Source organism: Topomyia yanbarensis, chromosome 3 (assembly GCF_030247195.1).
Source record: "Topomyia yanbarensis strain Yona2022 chromosome 3, ASM3024719v1, whole genome shotgun sequence".
Lineage (NCBI taxonomy): Eukaryota > Metazoa > Arthropoda > Insecta > Diptera > Culicidae > Topomyia > Topomyia yanbarensis.
Window position 1 is genome coordinate 138,661,409 of NC_080672.1, and position 15,372 is coordinate 138,676,780.

General features: G+C 36.4%; 1 protein-coding gene across 12 annotated transcripts in view; it reads right to left on the bottom strand.

Annotated features, from left to right (window-relative positions):
- Nucleotides 1–2,357: 2,357 nt before the first annotated feature.
- Nucleotides 2,358–15,372, bottom strand: part of LOC131693278 (uncharacterized) — a 91,915-nt gene continuing 78,900 nt past the window's right edge. For 11 of the 12 annotated variants that reach the window (XR_009306206.1, XR_009306205.1, XR_009306203.1 and 8 more), the window contains 6 exons: nt 14,898–15,085; nt 14,287–14,590; nt 13,936–14,200; nt 3,458–3,610; nt 3,258–3,358; nt 2,358–3,013 (listed from right to left, as the gene is read on the bottom strand). Coding sequence is in view for 1 of the 12 variants with exons in the window: in XM_058980987.1 (XP_058836970.1) it covers nt 2,992–3,013; nt 3,458–3,610; nt 13,936–14,200; nt 14,287–14,590; nt 14,898–15,085 (932 nt within the window). In the remaining 11 variants the exon portion in view is untranslated. The remainder of the gene's footprint in view (nt 3,014–3,257; nt 3,359–3,457; nt 3,611–13,935; nt 14,201–14,286; nt 14,591–14,897; nt 15,086–15,372) is intronic. The other variant, XM_058980987.1, reaches the window with a different exon arrangement.

The window sequence follows — 15,372 nt, forward strand, 5'->3', positions numbered from 1 at the left end:
TGTGTGTATGTATGTGTGTGTATGTGCGTCTGTGTGTGTATGTGACCAAAAATGTCACTCACTTTTTCTCAGAGATGGCTGAACCGATTTTGACAAACAACTCAAATGAAAGGTGCAACTTTCCCAAAGGGTGCTATTGAATTTCTAATGGATCCGACTTCCGGTTCCGGAATTACAGGGTGATGAGTACGAATACGCAGAAAATGTCGATTTTAATAAATTCTGCAATGAATGTATAAAGGTGAAAAATTATCCAAAATATGACCACAACTGCTTTGATTTGTAGTATTAGGTCACTAACATCCATCCAAAGTCTATTTGGCCACATTGGCCACCATCATCGGTTCCGGAAGCCCCGGTGGAAGTATCTAAATTCAGAATAACAGTCACATCGGTTTCTCGGAGGTGGCTAGACCGATTCGACTAAACTTGGTCACAAATGAAAGGTATTGTGTCCCCGTAAATGGCTATTTAATTTCATCCAGATCCGACTTCCAGTTCCGGAGTTACAGGTTGTGGCGTGCGATCACATAGCAAATTGTGATTCAAACCAATACTCCGATGAAAGCAAAAAAGGTCGTTGACTATATTGACCACCATAGACGGTTCCGGAAGTGCCCGGGAAAAGCGGTCACGTTTCAAAATTTACGAACTCAGTTTCCCAGAATGGTTGGGCCGATTTTCACAAGCTTAGTCCCAAATGATAGCTATATTATCCCCACAGATGTCTATAAAATTTCGTAAGGGTCGCTTATATGGGTCCGGAAATATAGACTAAATCGTCCGGTCACATATGAAATTCCCATATAAGCCGGAACTCAATTTTTTTTTCAAAGGGGGGACCCCATGAAATTTCAGAAATCGAATTCGTATTTTTGATGCCAAACTTCTTTAAAATGCATGAAACGTCGAGATTTTATGTTATCTCGAAAAATTTTTTTTTTATAAAAATCGACTTTTTGGGACTTTGCCGATTTCGCACCTTTTTTCAGTCCAATATTACCGTGGCCGTTTTTTCTTTTACAAAATTTTAGAACTCGAATAATGATTTCTTTTCTTGTATATTTGTCATATCATGTATAATAATAAAATGTAATATATGCATTTGAAAGCTTATAATGAATATAAGCAACGCAAACATTCTCATGTTCGTGATTGAGAAAGGCATAATTGCACCGCTAGGTGGATTAACACAGGTTTTTTTTACATATAGTCTACTATATTTCTATACTCTGAATAGATGGAGTATTCAGGCCTTCAACAAAGTTGTTTGAAATGGCATTTTCGAAAACTTTGCTGAAAACATTGAGTCTCGAGCTGAATTCGCTTGATGTGTAAATTCTCTATAATTACTTCTAGGAGGATTCACAACCAAAATTATTTTGTCAGAAGATGTGCTGTTTTACGTTGTAAAATTCAACAATCATACTTAACATAGAAATTTGACAGTTTCGAATGAATGTCATCGTAACCGTAAAAAGGATATCGAGCATTTTCTTTTACTTTCCTTCACTATTCGAGCACACAACTTGACAACGAGTTCTAGTACCTAGAACACGAAACTTTATTACACCATTCAATTCAGCACTCAAATATGCAACTTTAATAGCCACCAACTTGAAATGTATTGATGTTTATATTAAATCCAAACCTGTTTAGATTCTATTCATAAAATTGATAATACAACAAAAATCAAATGCTCATAAAAACCAATCCACACCTACTTTAAATGTCATTTTTCATCATCTTCCATCTACTTTCCGAAATATTGTTCTTGTTAATAAATAATCATATTGAGATTTGTCTCAACTTCACGCGATCTCAAAAAATACATTTTCGGCAAATGTAGAAATACATGCAAGTTTATGTTTTATAGACAATCAACCTATTTAAACTTACCTTCCCATTCGAAAAATTGCCCCTAATCCATATTTTAGAACATCTCTTTAAAAAAGAGCTCATAATAATTCAGTTATTTTATTATATATTGATGTAATTTGACACTTATGGAATCTCGGCTAAGCGCGCTTGGAATCGCTGTAGCTTTCAGATAAAGTAATAAAAAAATCGATTTTTTGAAAAATAAAAAGGTATGTAACCCCTTAATCAATAGGTTCTCAATGTAGTGATCAGACAATATTCTACCAAAAATATTTTGCACACTATTTAATTAAATTAGTCAGCATCAATTATTTTTTTTTCAATCCAATTAATTTTGGTTGGTTATAGGAAGGGGGGAAGTTAATTCTCCAGTTGTTTTATGTGCTAATAACTATTGCTTTTCAATTTGTCTCGCTCGAGATTCCTGCATTTTCAAAAGTTTTCTTTTATTCTACTTCGAAAAAAAAATGTCCATGTTTTTTGTAACAATTTAACCTCACGACGTCGAAAATTCGATTTTATTCCCTCTTCAATAAAATAAATTACTTTTGCTGTTTAGTGGACCAAAATAACCTGCTACGTTTGATCAGTGTTAGAATTTTAATTAGGATAATAGAAGAGCAGAGTTACACAGCTAAAGCTTTTTAAATATTTATTTATGTATTACGAGACGCATATTGGTGCAAGATTGTTTCGTCTACGCAACAGTTTGGATTGGTCTCACAACCTAGTTCACCAGAGATTGTAATTTTATGTATCGCTGATATTAGACAGGAAACTATTAAGATTGTTTAAAGCTTTCAGGTCGTATCCCTTTCCATTTTAGTTTTATTTACATGTTTGGCGGATCAATATTATTAGTTATAATAGTGTATTTATTAAAATACAAGGGAAAATCTCATCAAAATTCAGTTTTTTTTTGTAGTCGGTATTAGCTTAGCGGCAAAATAGTATTCGATTCGTATAGCTAGTTCAAAGAACTCCGTCCACTGGTAAATATGTCACGGTTTCTGTTTCTCTTGTGGTAACAAATATACCTGAAGCGTTGTTTTTTGCTTGTTGTTTTGTTTTCACGTAAATGCTCATGTGAAACTGCACTGAACTGTCCACTTATATGAACGGCCACTTCAACCTAAAATATAGAGATTAGCTTTAATTATGTAGAAATCACAACAATATTTCATCACGCCTAAAATAAATAGGAATTAGTTTTAATGAATGCAGAAACCAATTGTTTTCACACTACAAAAAACTTTGACAAATTTGAGTTAAGAAACTATGCTCATACGATTTATTACATTTTCGGTTTTCAATAAAATGCTTCATGCACTACTTGAACGAGAATACGATAGGAACACGCACACTTAGAAACTTACTTGGGGAAATAGGATTTCATCAATAAAGCACTTGAAAGCTAATTCTACTTAGATTAAATGAAACCATTGCGCTTTATTCTTTCAGTAGGGGCAATGACGTTCTTTGGGGGGTTCAAATAAGAAATAAGAGTTCAAAAGAAATGCAAAGGGAAAAAAAATCATTAACGGAATGTTACAACCTAGTAGGAAGAGGCACTCACAGTTGCACCGAAAGGATCTTCGGATTCGGACAGGCCTGCGGTGTTCGCACGTGGCACGGTTTGTGGCACTGGATAAGGCAATCACGGCACTCGTAGCCCTGTTTACCGGGACGGCGTGCGATGCTACGGTTGCACACGTGGCAGAGGACAGCGCTGAAATTTAAAGAAATATCAATACTGTGAAGAGGTATGTGACATTTGTATTATATACATGGGGCATTCCGTGTAAAGTGCATACTTTATTTATGCATCTAGTCCCAATATATATTTATTCTATTATTATTTGTCGTTTAAATAAACTACCCTTTTGATGAATTATCTTTTGTTGACATCTCCTGTAATTAATGATCTACAGCAGACATATTCTTTCGTGACGTTCACAACGATTTGACGAATCTTCATTCGACAAATATGTTATAACTTTATCAAATGAACGGCTACATCAAAACTTATTACAGATTCGGAAAGTAGACAAAATTTCACAAAAGATTCAATCAACCTAGACTGAATATACTAGAATTTGATGATCTGAATGTGATTGAAATAAGTTGAAAGTTCTAATTTGTGACGCGTTGTAACGTCACGTCCCAACCAACATTAGGAGCTGAACTATAAGACTGCTTGCTGATTAAAAGCAGGTTAAAGGCTATTTAAACTGAATAATACTTTCGCTGAACTATTTAAACATTAACAGTTTATTCAGCCTATTTAATCTTCAGTATTCGCCACTTCAAACTAGGCTGAACTATACTACTAACAAATGTTGCAGCGACAGCATTAATGCTTTTATTCAACCATCTTAATTAGACTGAATTACGAGTTGAATAAATGATGCTGTTACCAATACTATTACCTGTAATCATTAAGCTGCACTCTTCAAAAGGTTGATTCTACCTATACATTTGCTCTTATACCACATTTGACTTTTAGCTGAATTAAACACATAAACACAAAGGTAATTGTACCTACTCCAAAAATTGACACGATTAGCGAACCATGACGAATGGTAATCGACCTGGGTTCGAGTCCCAATACACGCACATTATTTTTTTTTTTACTTTTAAGTGAAATACTTCTCACCTAGAACCCTTTTCTTATTCTATTTGTTGCTTCAACGGTTTGCTCTAGTAACATTTATACAGTGTTTTTTACAATTTCATGCAGTTAATTTGCAATTTCAATTTCGGCCTGAAAAAATGTCTGCTAACAAAAAGAAGCTATCAAGTTGGTTCGATGCATTAGTAAACCTAAAAAATAATTCATACCAAGGACTTGCATATACATACACATTTAGTTGAACCCAACCAAATTTCCGCACAGTCGAGTAATGTGTAATGTTTTATACTGATATCTCGGAAAATTCTCGATTTTTCGAGACAAAAAGATTGATTGTAAGAAACAAAAAAATCTCGATTCAATGACAATTTTGAAACAAAAATCCATTTTACCAGATCAATTTTTTTTTTAAGTTAACAACATCGATTTCGAAAAATTCGTTTCTGCATCTCCCATTCCTATTTCGAAGTAAGTGCCTATCTGTGGACTATAAAGTCCCTGGAATAACATATGATTATTACATTGGCGACAAATCCTTCAAGCGAGAAAACAGTATATTTTCTAAGTGTTTCGGTATATTCCAATCGAAATGTTTTCATATATTAGGTTTATTTTGTTTTATATCTACTGAGTTTTCAGCATGTGAAACCAACGATTTACAGTTTTTCAATGTAAAAGCTTGCCAAATCATACGCGCCCTTGTTTACGTAAATTTACCTTTTAATTCAAAATGGTCTGTTTACTTATTGAACACAGGAGACAATTTTTGTTCGAACGATGCGGTAAATTTTTGGCAGCAGAATTGTTTCCATGGACCATTTGCCAAATGGTATGGCAAATAAAGTCCTCATCTTGGATAAAAAAACGTCTACAAACATTAGTTTTGAAATTAGTAAATTGTCTAATTTGAAATTTCAGAATGTTCTAAAAATTATCGCATAAAAAATTATCGTAGGTTGGGATTCGAACCCAAGCCAACTAGATTCACTCAAATCTATAAAAGGCTAGTGTAGTCTTTGTACAGACTCTATTCAGCAGCCTAGACTTTTCGGTACATCGGTGAAATCTTAAGCATTCGATGTATGCAAGATTGGTGCAGACAGTAAGGTAAGTGCTTAGTATTCAACAGGTTGCTGGTTCGGATCCAGGTACGTGATATGACTTCCAACAAGGTAATACAATTTTTCTCTAATTGTAACGTAACACTAATAAAATATATGGCTTCCAAAGAGATTGATAGTGTGTGTGTAACTTAAAATAAATGTCTTTTTTAATAATTTTTCTATGATAATTTTCTCAGCTGAATAGCGGTAACGAAAAGGTTTATTGATGAAGCTGAACTGTGGCTTTCTTCAGGCTGTATACATGCTGAAGAATTGTTCTTTAATGTGTCTTAATCAGACAAGCTGTATAAATTCTCCAAATCCCGGATGTTTAAGGGTGGAATAAACGATATATGATTACACGTATACCTCCAATGTTCAGCTAGAGCTGAATAAAGCAACTGTTAAAACGTTCAAAAAGCCACGAAATGTTTGTTGGGGTTACATTATCGGTCATAAAACAATCCTCTGCCAGTATATTCAGTTAGTTGATTGAATCTTTCGTGAAATTTTGTCTACTTTCTGAATCTGTAATAAGTTTTGGTATAGGTGTTCATTTGATAAAGTTATGATATATTTGTCGAATGAAGATTCGTCAAATCGTTGTAACGTCACGAAAGAATGTGTCAGCAGTGTTTTAACCGGGGGTGAATTCACCCCCAGGAGTACGGCAGATGGTGAATTATGCCCGGCAAAATTCAACTTGTTATCCTAATATATCCAACGAATAATACATCTAATAATTCGATGGAAATATTAGGATAACAAGTCGAAATATGCCCGACATAATTCAGCATACGCCGTACTCCTGGAGGTGAATTCACTCCCGGTTGAAAAGCACTAGTCTAGAGGCTTTATAAGAAAAGGAATTTAGAAAAAAAATATTTTCACGCATTAACCCATTTCCCGCGAGAGACAAACGATAAAAGCATTGTTTTTTTCTCAGCATTTTTATGATTACGATATGATAGTTAAATGGATTCTGAATTATTCCAGCAGTGAAATTGTAATCCCCAAAATTCGAAAAATTCTACTCACTTCCAGGGATGGAATGCACCTCCAAGCAAATTAAGAGAAGAGCAAATTAAAACGCTCTTTGCCCTTTTCATTCGAACCACCGCTCTTCTCTTTTTCAATATACCTCTTCACTCCGATGTGCTTTGCTCCCATGTGTACATTCTACTAGGGATGTCCCATTTTTCCAATAATCGATTATTTTTTACATCGCTATTAATCGTAATCTATTAAAACCTAAGAAATAATCGATTAGTCGAAGTAATCGATTAGTTTAAAATAGCAGTAACAGAAAACACAAAACGTTGAGCGTTGTAGTTGTAAAACTTAGCGGCTTATTTGAAAGTGATTGGGATATCACTACCAGGTGCGCTAGTGAACTTGACTGAATTCACAGCTGATCACATAGAGATTAAAAAACAATAAGCTAGTAGCGATATGATGACATGGCAGTGCTACTGTTTTAACGGATATTCATTCAATTGTTTACACAAATATTAAAAACTTATTTGTACACAGAAAACAATATTCTTGTAAACATTACAATAAATTTCAGCTATTATTTCCGTTTAAATGTACTAGAAACATAGTATTTCTAAGTGACAAGAGAATGTTGGCGTGCGACATTTCGATCCAATTAACTTGTTTTTGTTTTTCGTCACAACAAGTTTATTTGTGTTGCTTATTTTATTGCGAGAACGAATTTTTTACAAATATATATAATATAATTTAACATCCACAATCACATGTCCGGAAAACATTACTGGAAAGTCTAGTGGTAAGTTTAAAATGAAATTTTGATAGTGTTATGACAAACTGTCGATGTAATAGATTCTTTTAGGATAACCATAAACCAGACTAGTTGAATTCTGTCAGGAATTTGAGCTCAAGCTTCATCATAGTCATCCGTAAGTACTCGTGAATTAAGTATATTTTCTAAAAAACTAGACCCCTCAATGCATTCATAACTATTAGCAGAATGACACACTTATTTGTGACATTATATTTGTTAGGTATAGCAAAATCTTACAGTAAAAAGTATACCGTGTATGGTAAAATTTACTATGAACTTAAATCATCACGGGAGAATATTACTTCTCAACTTGACTACTTTCGTAGTAAAAACGAATACCATACGGTGAGATGAAAATACTACAAACATAGTGAACACTACAGAAACCAAAGATATTAATATGATAGAAATGATTGTTTATGTGGTTGCAGCGAAATCATAATATTATCAGCTGAAAATTGTGGGTGTAATGTAATTAATTTAACCCTCTAAAATAGTAATTTCAACCGAAACTTTTTTGCGTGTACGAACATTGATGTTTTCTGTAGCTAGGTTTATGTTACCGTTGAGTGATTGTGATTATGACGATCGATCACTTCGGTATATAGTAGAATTTCAGCGAATAGCTATTCCAGATTTTCACAACCTGATGTCGTTGCTGATGTCTAAAAATCGTCGAAAAAGAAAGTTAATTTGAGTGCATCTTAAAAAGTTATTTGTTTTTCGGACCGATTTGACCGATAGTACCAAACGGCCTAACACACTATATGTGGTGGTGGGAGTTCAAACTCAGGTGAGCTGCGTACAGTGTAGCTGACCGATCACCTGCACTATGCTCTTCCCAGATGGCCTAATCTGACTATCCAATCAATATTCCACTTCGCTTACAGATAGGCGAATTTTATATAATAATAACAGTATCCCTATTCAACAAACTATTGTGTCGAAGATAGCCATAACATGATCACTTTTCGATATTGGAAGAGGTCAACACCTTAGTTGTCGCGTAAAGTTTGTTTAAAATTACTTTTAAAACGAAACATTACTCGAATCTATCAGTATGATCGGGAGTATTCCCTTCAATGCCAGAAAGGTAAAACAGTCGGACTATAATAGATGCCGAGTGTCCATAAACGGAAGTTTTGAATTTAGCAAGAGAAAATTGAATTTAAAAATTAAATATATTTTATTTCAGCACTACAAGAATATTCTGTTTGTGTAAAACATACTTTGAATATTTATAAAAATATATACGCCACCAAATGGCCGAGTTTCTTCAAATATCCTTAAAATGCACGCACATTTGTTATGACCTATTTAGTCAAATCTAAGGTAAAGCTAGGATAGATACGTGGAGATACTTTCACAAGGGCTCTATTTAACTTCTTTTTTTGGAATTCACGAACGTTTACTTTCATGACGGCTTATTTTTTTGGTACGGCAGAGTGTACCACAAAACTAACATTATTGGTTCTGCGCCAGTCTAAGACTGACCGGGCAGATTGAAACATGCTAAATCCGGCCACATCCGCAGTTCGCTTGCCAAGCAAGGTTTTTTGTTGGTTGGCTAAGGTCCGGTGACTTTCAAACTTTGTATACGTGGTGTACCAAATATTGAATTGGTTCAATAATATGCAATGCCTCGTTCCCGATCGGTCTGATGCTCTTTAAAAATCTTGATCACGCGGATTACTTTGCAATGTGCGATTCTGAGCTGCTACTGATTTGAGTGAGACATTTTTTTCAAAATATAGTCTAGAATGATTTTATATTCATGCTAAGTGTGGGCCCCGGGATTGTGTTCCGGGGCATCCGGCACTGACTCACTTTAATTTAAAGAACACTTTACCAGAATTCATAGAACTTCTCATGGATCTAGTGTCTGCTGGAGTGACACATATAGTGTCACGGAGGAGTAATATGCAGCACGAGGCGTCTCTTGGCGAGGTATGGTGTACCGGACTGGGGTGCTGCTCTGAACTCAAAGCGGAACCGGACGAAGTTGACAAGCACATTTCGCATTGTATCGCGTGCACCTACAGAAGGATAACATCTGAGGCAGTATGTGTCATTGTCGGGATGATTCTCATCTGCAAGGAGAGATAAACTTCCATTTGACGCAGTTTTTATCCGGGAACGGATGCTTCCGGTAGTACCTGCATCGATTTGAGCTTGCTTCGTTGCCCCTTCGCCCAAAGTATGTGAACGAGCAAGAGTCGAGCGAACACGTGGTCTTCGAATGGCACAGGTTCGAAGAAGTTCGAATGGGCACACTGATAGAAAATATTCGTAAATCGCTGCGAATTAGATTCGTGCAGACAATTTTCATAAAATATACGATTTTTTTCGTACATATGATGAATCATTCGTAGTTCAATTGAAACACTTTTATTTTTTATTACGAGTTTTTCGTGAAAATCACGAAACGACTTTCGTTGGCTTATTACGAAACGGCTTCATTAGGCAAACGAATTGTTCACTGCTATATACGAAAGTCTTCGTAATATTTACGAGCATCATTAGTCAAACAGTCAACGTCAAAAGAGAGGTAGAATATGGGTCAATAATTGTTGATCATCACGACGATCTCGGTCTGACTATTTAGTAACCGTATCCGTGTCCTCCGGTTTCAGGAAGATTTCTTGAACCTCTTTCGCTTCCAGTTGATCCATAATCCGGAGCAGTACGGATCCAACTGAGCTATCGCGAACTGCTCGTTGGTTTTGAATGAAGAAGTTTGAGTTTTTCTCTGCTGGAGCAATCTAAAAATAAGATGCTATTAAATACGAAAACTTTTCTTTTATTGAAATAAACGAAACATTTCGTTTCATTCCGGAAAAAATATTGCCGTTTTCAATAATAATATTCGTGCAATGTACACTAAATATGCAAAATTTACGAAAATTTTCGTACATCAAGTGGCCATTACTTCACACCACAATCTTTCTAGTCCTCAATAGAGGTGAGCAGGTTGAAATAAAATCGATTTCGCCAGTTAAAAAAAATCGTTGTTGTCATGGATCATTGTTGTGATCCTAAAAGAACGATTGAAAAAAATATGGTAATAAATGCGAAAACTTTTCTAAGATGAACGAAATGAATTCGTGCAACCAACAAAATCGTCCATATTATACGCAAACATTTATTAAAATAAACAAAACATTTCGTTTCATTCACGAAAAATAATGTCGTTATCAACGATAACATTCGTGCAGTGTACACTAAATAAGTAAAATTTACGAAAACTTTCGTTCATCAAGCGGCCATTTCTTTACACCACAATCTTTCTAGTCCTCAATAATGATGAGCAGGTTGAAATAAAATCGATGTTACCAGATCGATCCCTTTAATTAAAAAAAATCGTTACTGTCAAACATCGATCCTAAAAGATCGAATGCGACCAACGAAATCGTTCGTAATATTCACAACCGTTTATTCAAATAAACGAAACATTTCGCTTCATTCCCGAAAAATAACATCGTTTTCAACTATAGCATTCGTGCAACGTACACTAAATATGTAAAATTTACGAAAACTTTCGTTCATCAAGCGGCCATTACTCCACACCACAAACTTTCTAGTCCTCTATAGAGGCGAGCAGATTGAAATAAAATCGATTTTGCCAGATCGATCATTTAAATTTAAAATATCGTTGTTGTCATAAATCGATCCTAAAAGATCGATTGAAAAAAAAAAATATTTCAATTAGTAAGAAAACTTTTCTAAGATGAACGAAATGAATTCGTGTGACCAACGAAATAGTTCGTAATATACATAAACGAAACTATTCGCTTCATTCACGAAAAATAATGTCGCTATCAACTATAACATTCGTTCAATGTACACTAAATAAGTAACGTTTACGAAAACTTTCGTTCATCGAACGACCATTTTCTTCATACCACAATAAAATCGATTTGGCCAGATCGATTTTTTTAAATTAACAAAAATCGTTGTTGTCAAACATCGATCCCAAAAGATCGAATGAAAAAATAATATGCTAATAAATACGAAAACTTTTCTGTGATGAACGAAATGAATTCGTGAAACCAACGAAATCGTTCGTAATACGCACAAACGCTTATTAAAATAAACAAAACATTTCGTTTCATTCACGAAAAATAATGTCGATATCAACAATAACATTTGTGCAGTGTATACCAAATATGTAAAATTTACGAAAGCTTTTGTTCACCAAGCGGCCATTCTTGTTCATGAAATGAACGAAACCTACTATTTACAATGCACGAAAATACTTCGTTGCAGAAAACGACGAATGAATTCGTGTATTTCATGATCAATTTCATAATATTTACGAATTTATATTATCAGTGCATGTCCGGCGTGACAGTCGATAATATCGTCGAAGAGTTGTGCCACGATGGGTATATCTGGGATGCGGTCAACAGAGTAGTGATGAGTAAACTTTCCAAGCTGCAGAGGAATTAGCGAAGGGATTAACAAAACAGCGTCGCCGACTAGAAAGCCACTGTGAAACAACGAATCGGGTTTGGGAAAAATTCAGCCGCCGGGGAGCCCCCCGCCGGAGTGGACTAGTCAACCACCGGAACAAGTTAAGTAGTACGCGACGCAGCACTGGTCTGGTCATCGGGACACTAGCGAACCAGACGCCAGGACCGACCTCAACACCCTTCCGGGTTACTCGTGAGTAGGCGAAGTCCACCGCGGAGGACTAGATCGAGTAGATCGTCGAACAGCCAGAAGTTGGTCGTTGTGGCGCCAGTGAACCGGAAGCTAAGCTCCACCCGGTATCGCTGGACAGACCTCGGCACTTATCGGCTGGCCCGTTGAGTAGGCTAGGTCCATCGCCGGGGACTGGATTGAGTAAATCGGGACGAAGCGGTAAGCTAAATGGCTCACAATAACAAACATCGATATCGGGCTTAATCCAACGCCGAGGAATTGACAGTAGGGTGGATTCTAATTGACTGGGAGCTAAGTGGCTCACGAAACAGAAATAGGTAATGAGAAAAAATCCGCCACTGGGGAACTCTCAGTCTAAGTAAGATATTTCCACCGCCGGATAATATCCGAGTAGATCTCGAAAAGCTCGGAGCTAAGTGGCTCAAAGAAGCAGGTAACGGTGCCGGGAGAAATTCCTCCATCGGGGAGTAGGGTGAGTTCACCGTCGGAGACTATTCGAGTAGATCGTGGTAAGACTTGGAGCTGAATGACTCTCGGAAAGGGGAGCTCAATGATTCACGAAAACATCAGCTAAACGGCTCACTGAACCGAGAGCTAAATTTCAGTGTAATAGATGGAGACGAAAAGCAAGAGAAGAGTCGAGAGCTAAATGGCTCAAAGGTCAAACCATTTCATGGGTCAAGTGAGTCTCCGAGATAGCTGCGGAAAACTCGTGAGTAAAAGAAACAGGTGCGATGAAAATACAACGAGTTCCCCATGAAGTAGTACCTTGATGTAGTTCCGTGGGAAAGAATGGTGAGAAAATAGTAAGAATTGTTTCTGGTGGTTAGGTTTCTAGGTGGTTAGGTGGTTACTACAAAAAAAACACAATCGAATCGAATGGTATATGAATTTCTGTCCTCCGAGCCTTGACCTAGTCATCTCCGAGAAACCGATGTTACTGTTATTCTGCATTCGGACACTTTCACCGGGGCTTCCTGAACCGTCGATGGTGGCCAAAGAGACTTTTAATGGTTGTTAGTGACCCAGAACTACAAATCCAACCAGTTTTGCACACACTTTGAAAAAAATTGAATTGAATCTTTTTACATTCATCGCTGTATAAGTTGAAAACGCGATTTGCTGCGTGACCGTACTCATCACTCTGTAATGCCGGAACCGGATGTCGGACCCATTAAAAATTCAATAGTAGCCATTAGGAACGTTATGAATGAACCTTTTATTTGAGACTAAGCTTGCGGAAATCGGTTCAGCCATCTCTGATAAAATTGAGTAAGATTTTTGGTCACATACAAACATATACATACATACATACTTACATACACACAGACATTTGCCGTGCCCTCGGCCCTCCAGGTCTCGGTTAAAAAGTAATTTTCAGAGCAATTACTATATATATATATATATATATATATATATATATATATATATATATATATATATATATATATATATATATATATATATATATATATATATATATATATATATATATATATATATATATATATATATATATATATATATATATATATATATATATATATATATATATATATATATATATATATATATATATATATATATATATATATATATATATATATATATATATATATATATATATATATATATATACCTTTCTATTGAGAAACGCAAAAAGATTGAGTCTTGAGAAAGACTGATCGAGGAAAAAAATTGGTAGTCTAGAAAAAAAACTCTAGGTAAATCAAGAGCTATCAAGTTTTGTGACCGGATTGATCGAAGGTTCAAGCCGGACTGGCAATGTAAGAGGTATTTTTTTCTTATCAAGGTTCCAATATTATTCACTTAGGCAACGCACTTACCCTCCAATATGCTTCGCGATGAAAGTATGATCGTTGTACACGTGCAGCTTGGTTCCTTTGCGTTTCCACGTCTTCTGCCGGAGGGCAACTTCGATCGGCACCAGATAGTGTCGCAGGATATTATTCTCCAGCGTTTCTAGCAACAGTGTTGACTCTTCATGTAGATAAGTTCGGACGCTAGAGTTAGACAGGCCGGATATGGCAGATGATTCCGAAATAGATGATTTTCGAGAGAGATTCTTGATGTTCGGGAAGAGGTTGGATCCTATGTAAAAATAGAAAGTATTCGGGTTACTAACGGAAACTAACAAAAATCAAAACAAAAAAACTGTCGGTCCAGAGATTTCTTACGCTGATCCATCGAAGACCCGCGACTGAGCGTCGATGAAGCACTGTGGATCTGGCCGGGATGCGTGGGACTGTACTGCGTATTATCCACCGATTTAGACTTCTTTGAAAGCGACAGTTTATTTCTCAGGGTACCGAATATGTTCCGTGACTTGGTGACATTTTCCGGGGCACCGGTACTAAAACTACCGCTGTAGGTTTGCGAGACGGATGAGAGCGCCGGCGAAACCGGGATGGAATCGGAGTGTAACTTAGTGCCATTCAAACCAGAGTCGGATGACGATGGGGGCTTGAGGAAGGAGTTGTTCTGGAGATGAGACGAAAGAAGAGCGGGGAAAAAAGGTTCCGGTATTAGCACGCTTGATGCGAGGAAGTCATGCGATGATGGAACGAAAGAATCTATTTACAAAGTACCACACGTCTCCATTAAATTATTTCAGTGGAAGTGCGTGGTGTAAATTTTGTGTTTCATTGTCCAAAATGTGTAGGTTCGGATCAAGGTAGGTGAGTTGTATTGGTGCTAGTTAGCTATTGTTGTGCTGTGTTCTACTGAATTCTAACAGCTGGATTTGGTCATGCGGAATGCCTTTAGGCCGGCATGTAAATATACTTACCAATCGGTTGGTGTTGGCTGCTTGGAAGCGCTGGTGGCGATCGGCGAAGCTGACACTACTGGCGAGGCCTACAGATTTTTTCGCTGGTGAGGTAGGTGCAGATGCTAATTGCTTACCGGTGCTGGGTAGAGTGGCCGCGTGGGGATAGGTACTGGCTGGAGCACTGGACGCCAGAAGAGTGGTGCCGTCTGTGGATTAGAAATGTTGGATCGAACATTAATTGATTGCACTCGATCGTATGATTTAGGTATAGAACGACTAAATCATCGAGGAGTGGTTCAAACACAAAAGCAAATTCCCGGACTGATTCATTGCTTAAAAAGTTCGTGAATATTTGGGATGGTTTCTTGGAAGTCACTTTCATGACCGATTGGTTGTTGTTCATGTTGTTTCATTAATCTCATAGTTATGCGCAAAAAACGCAAAAATGTTTGTAGCTTTATAGTACTAAAACTAGATATTAAAAGAAATCTAA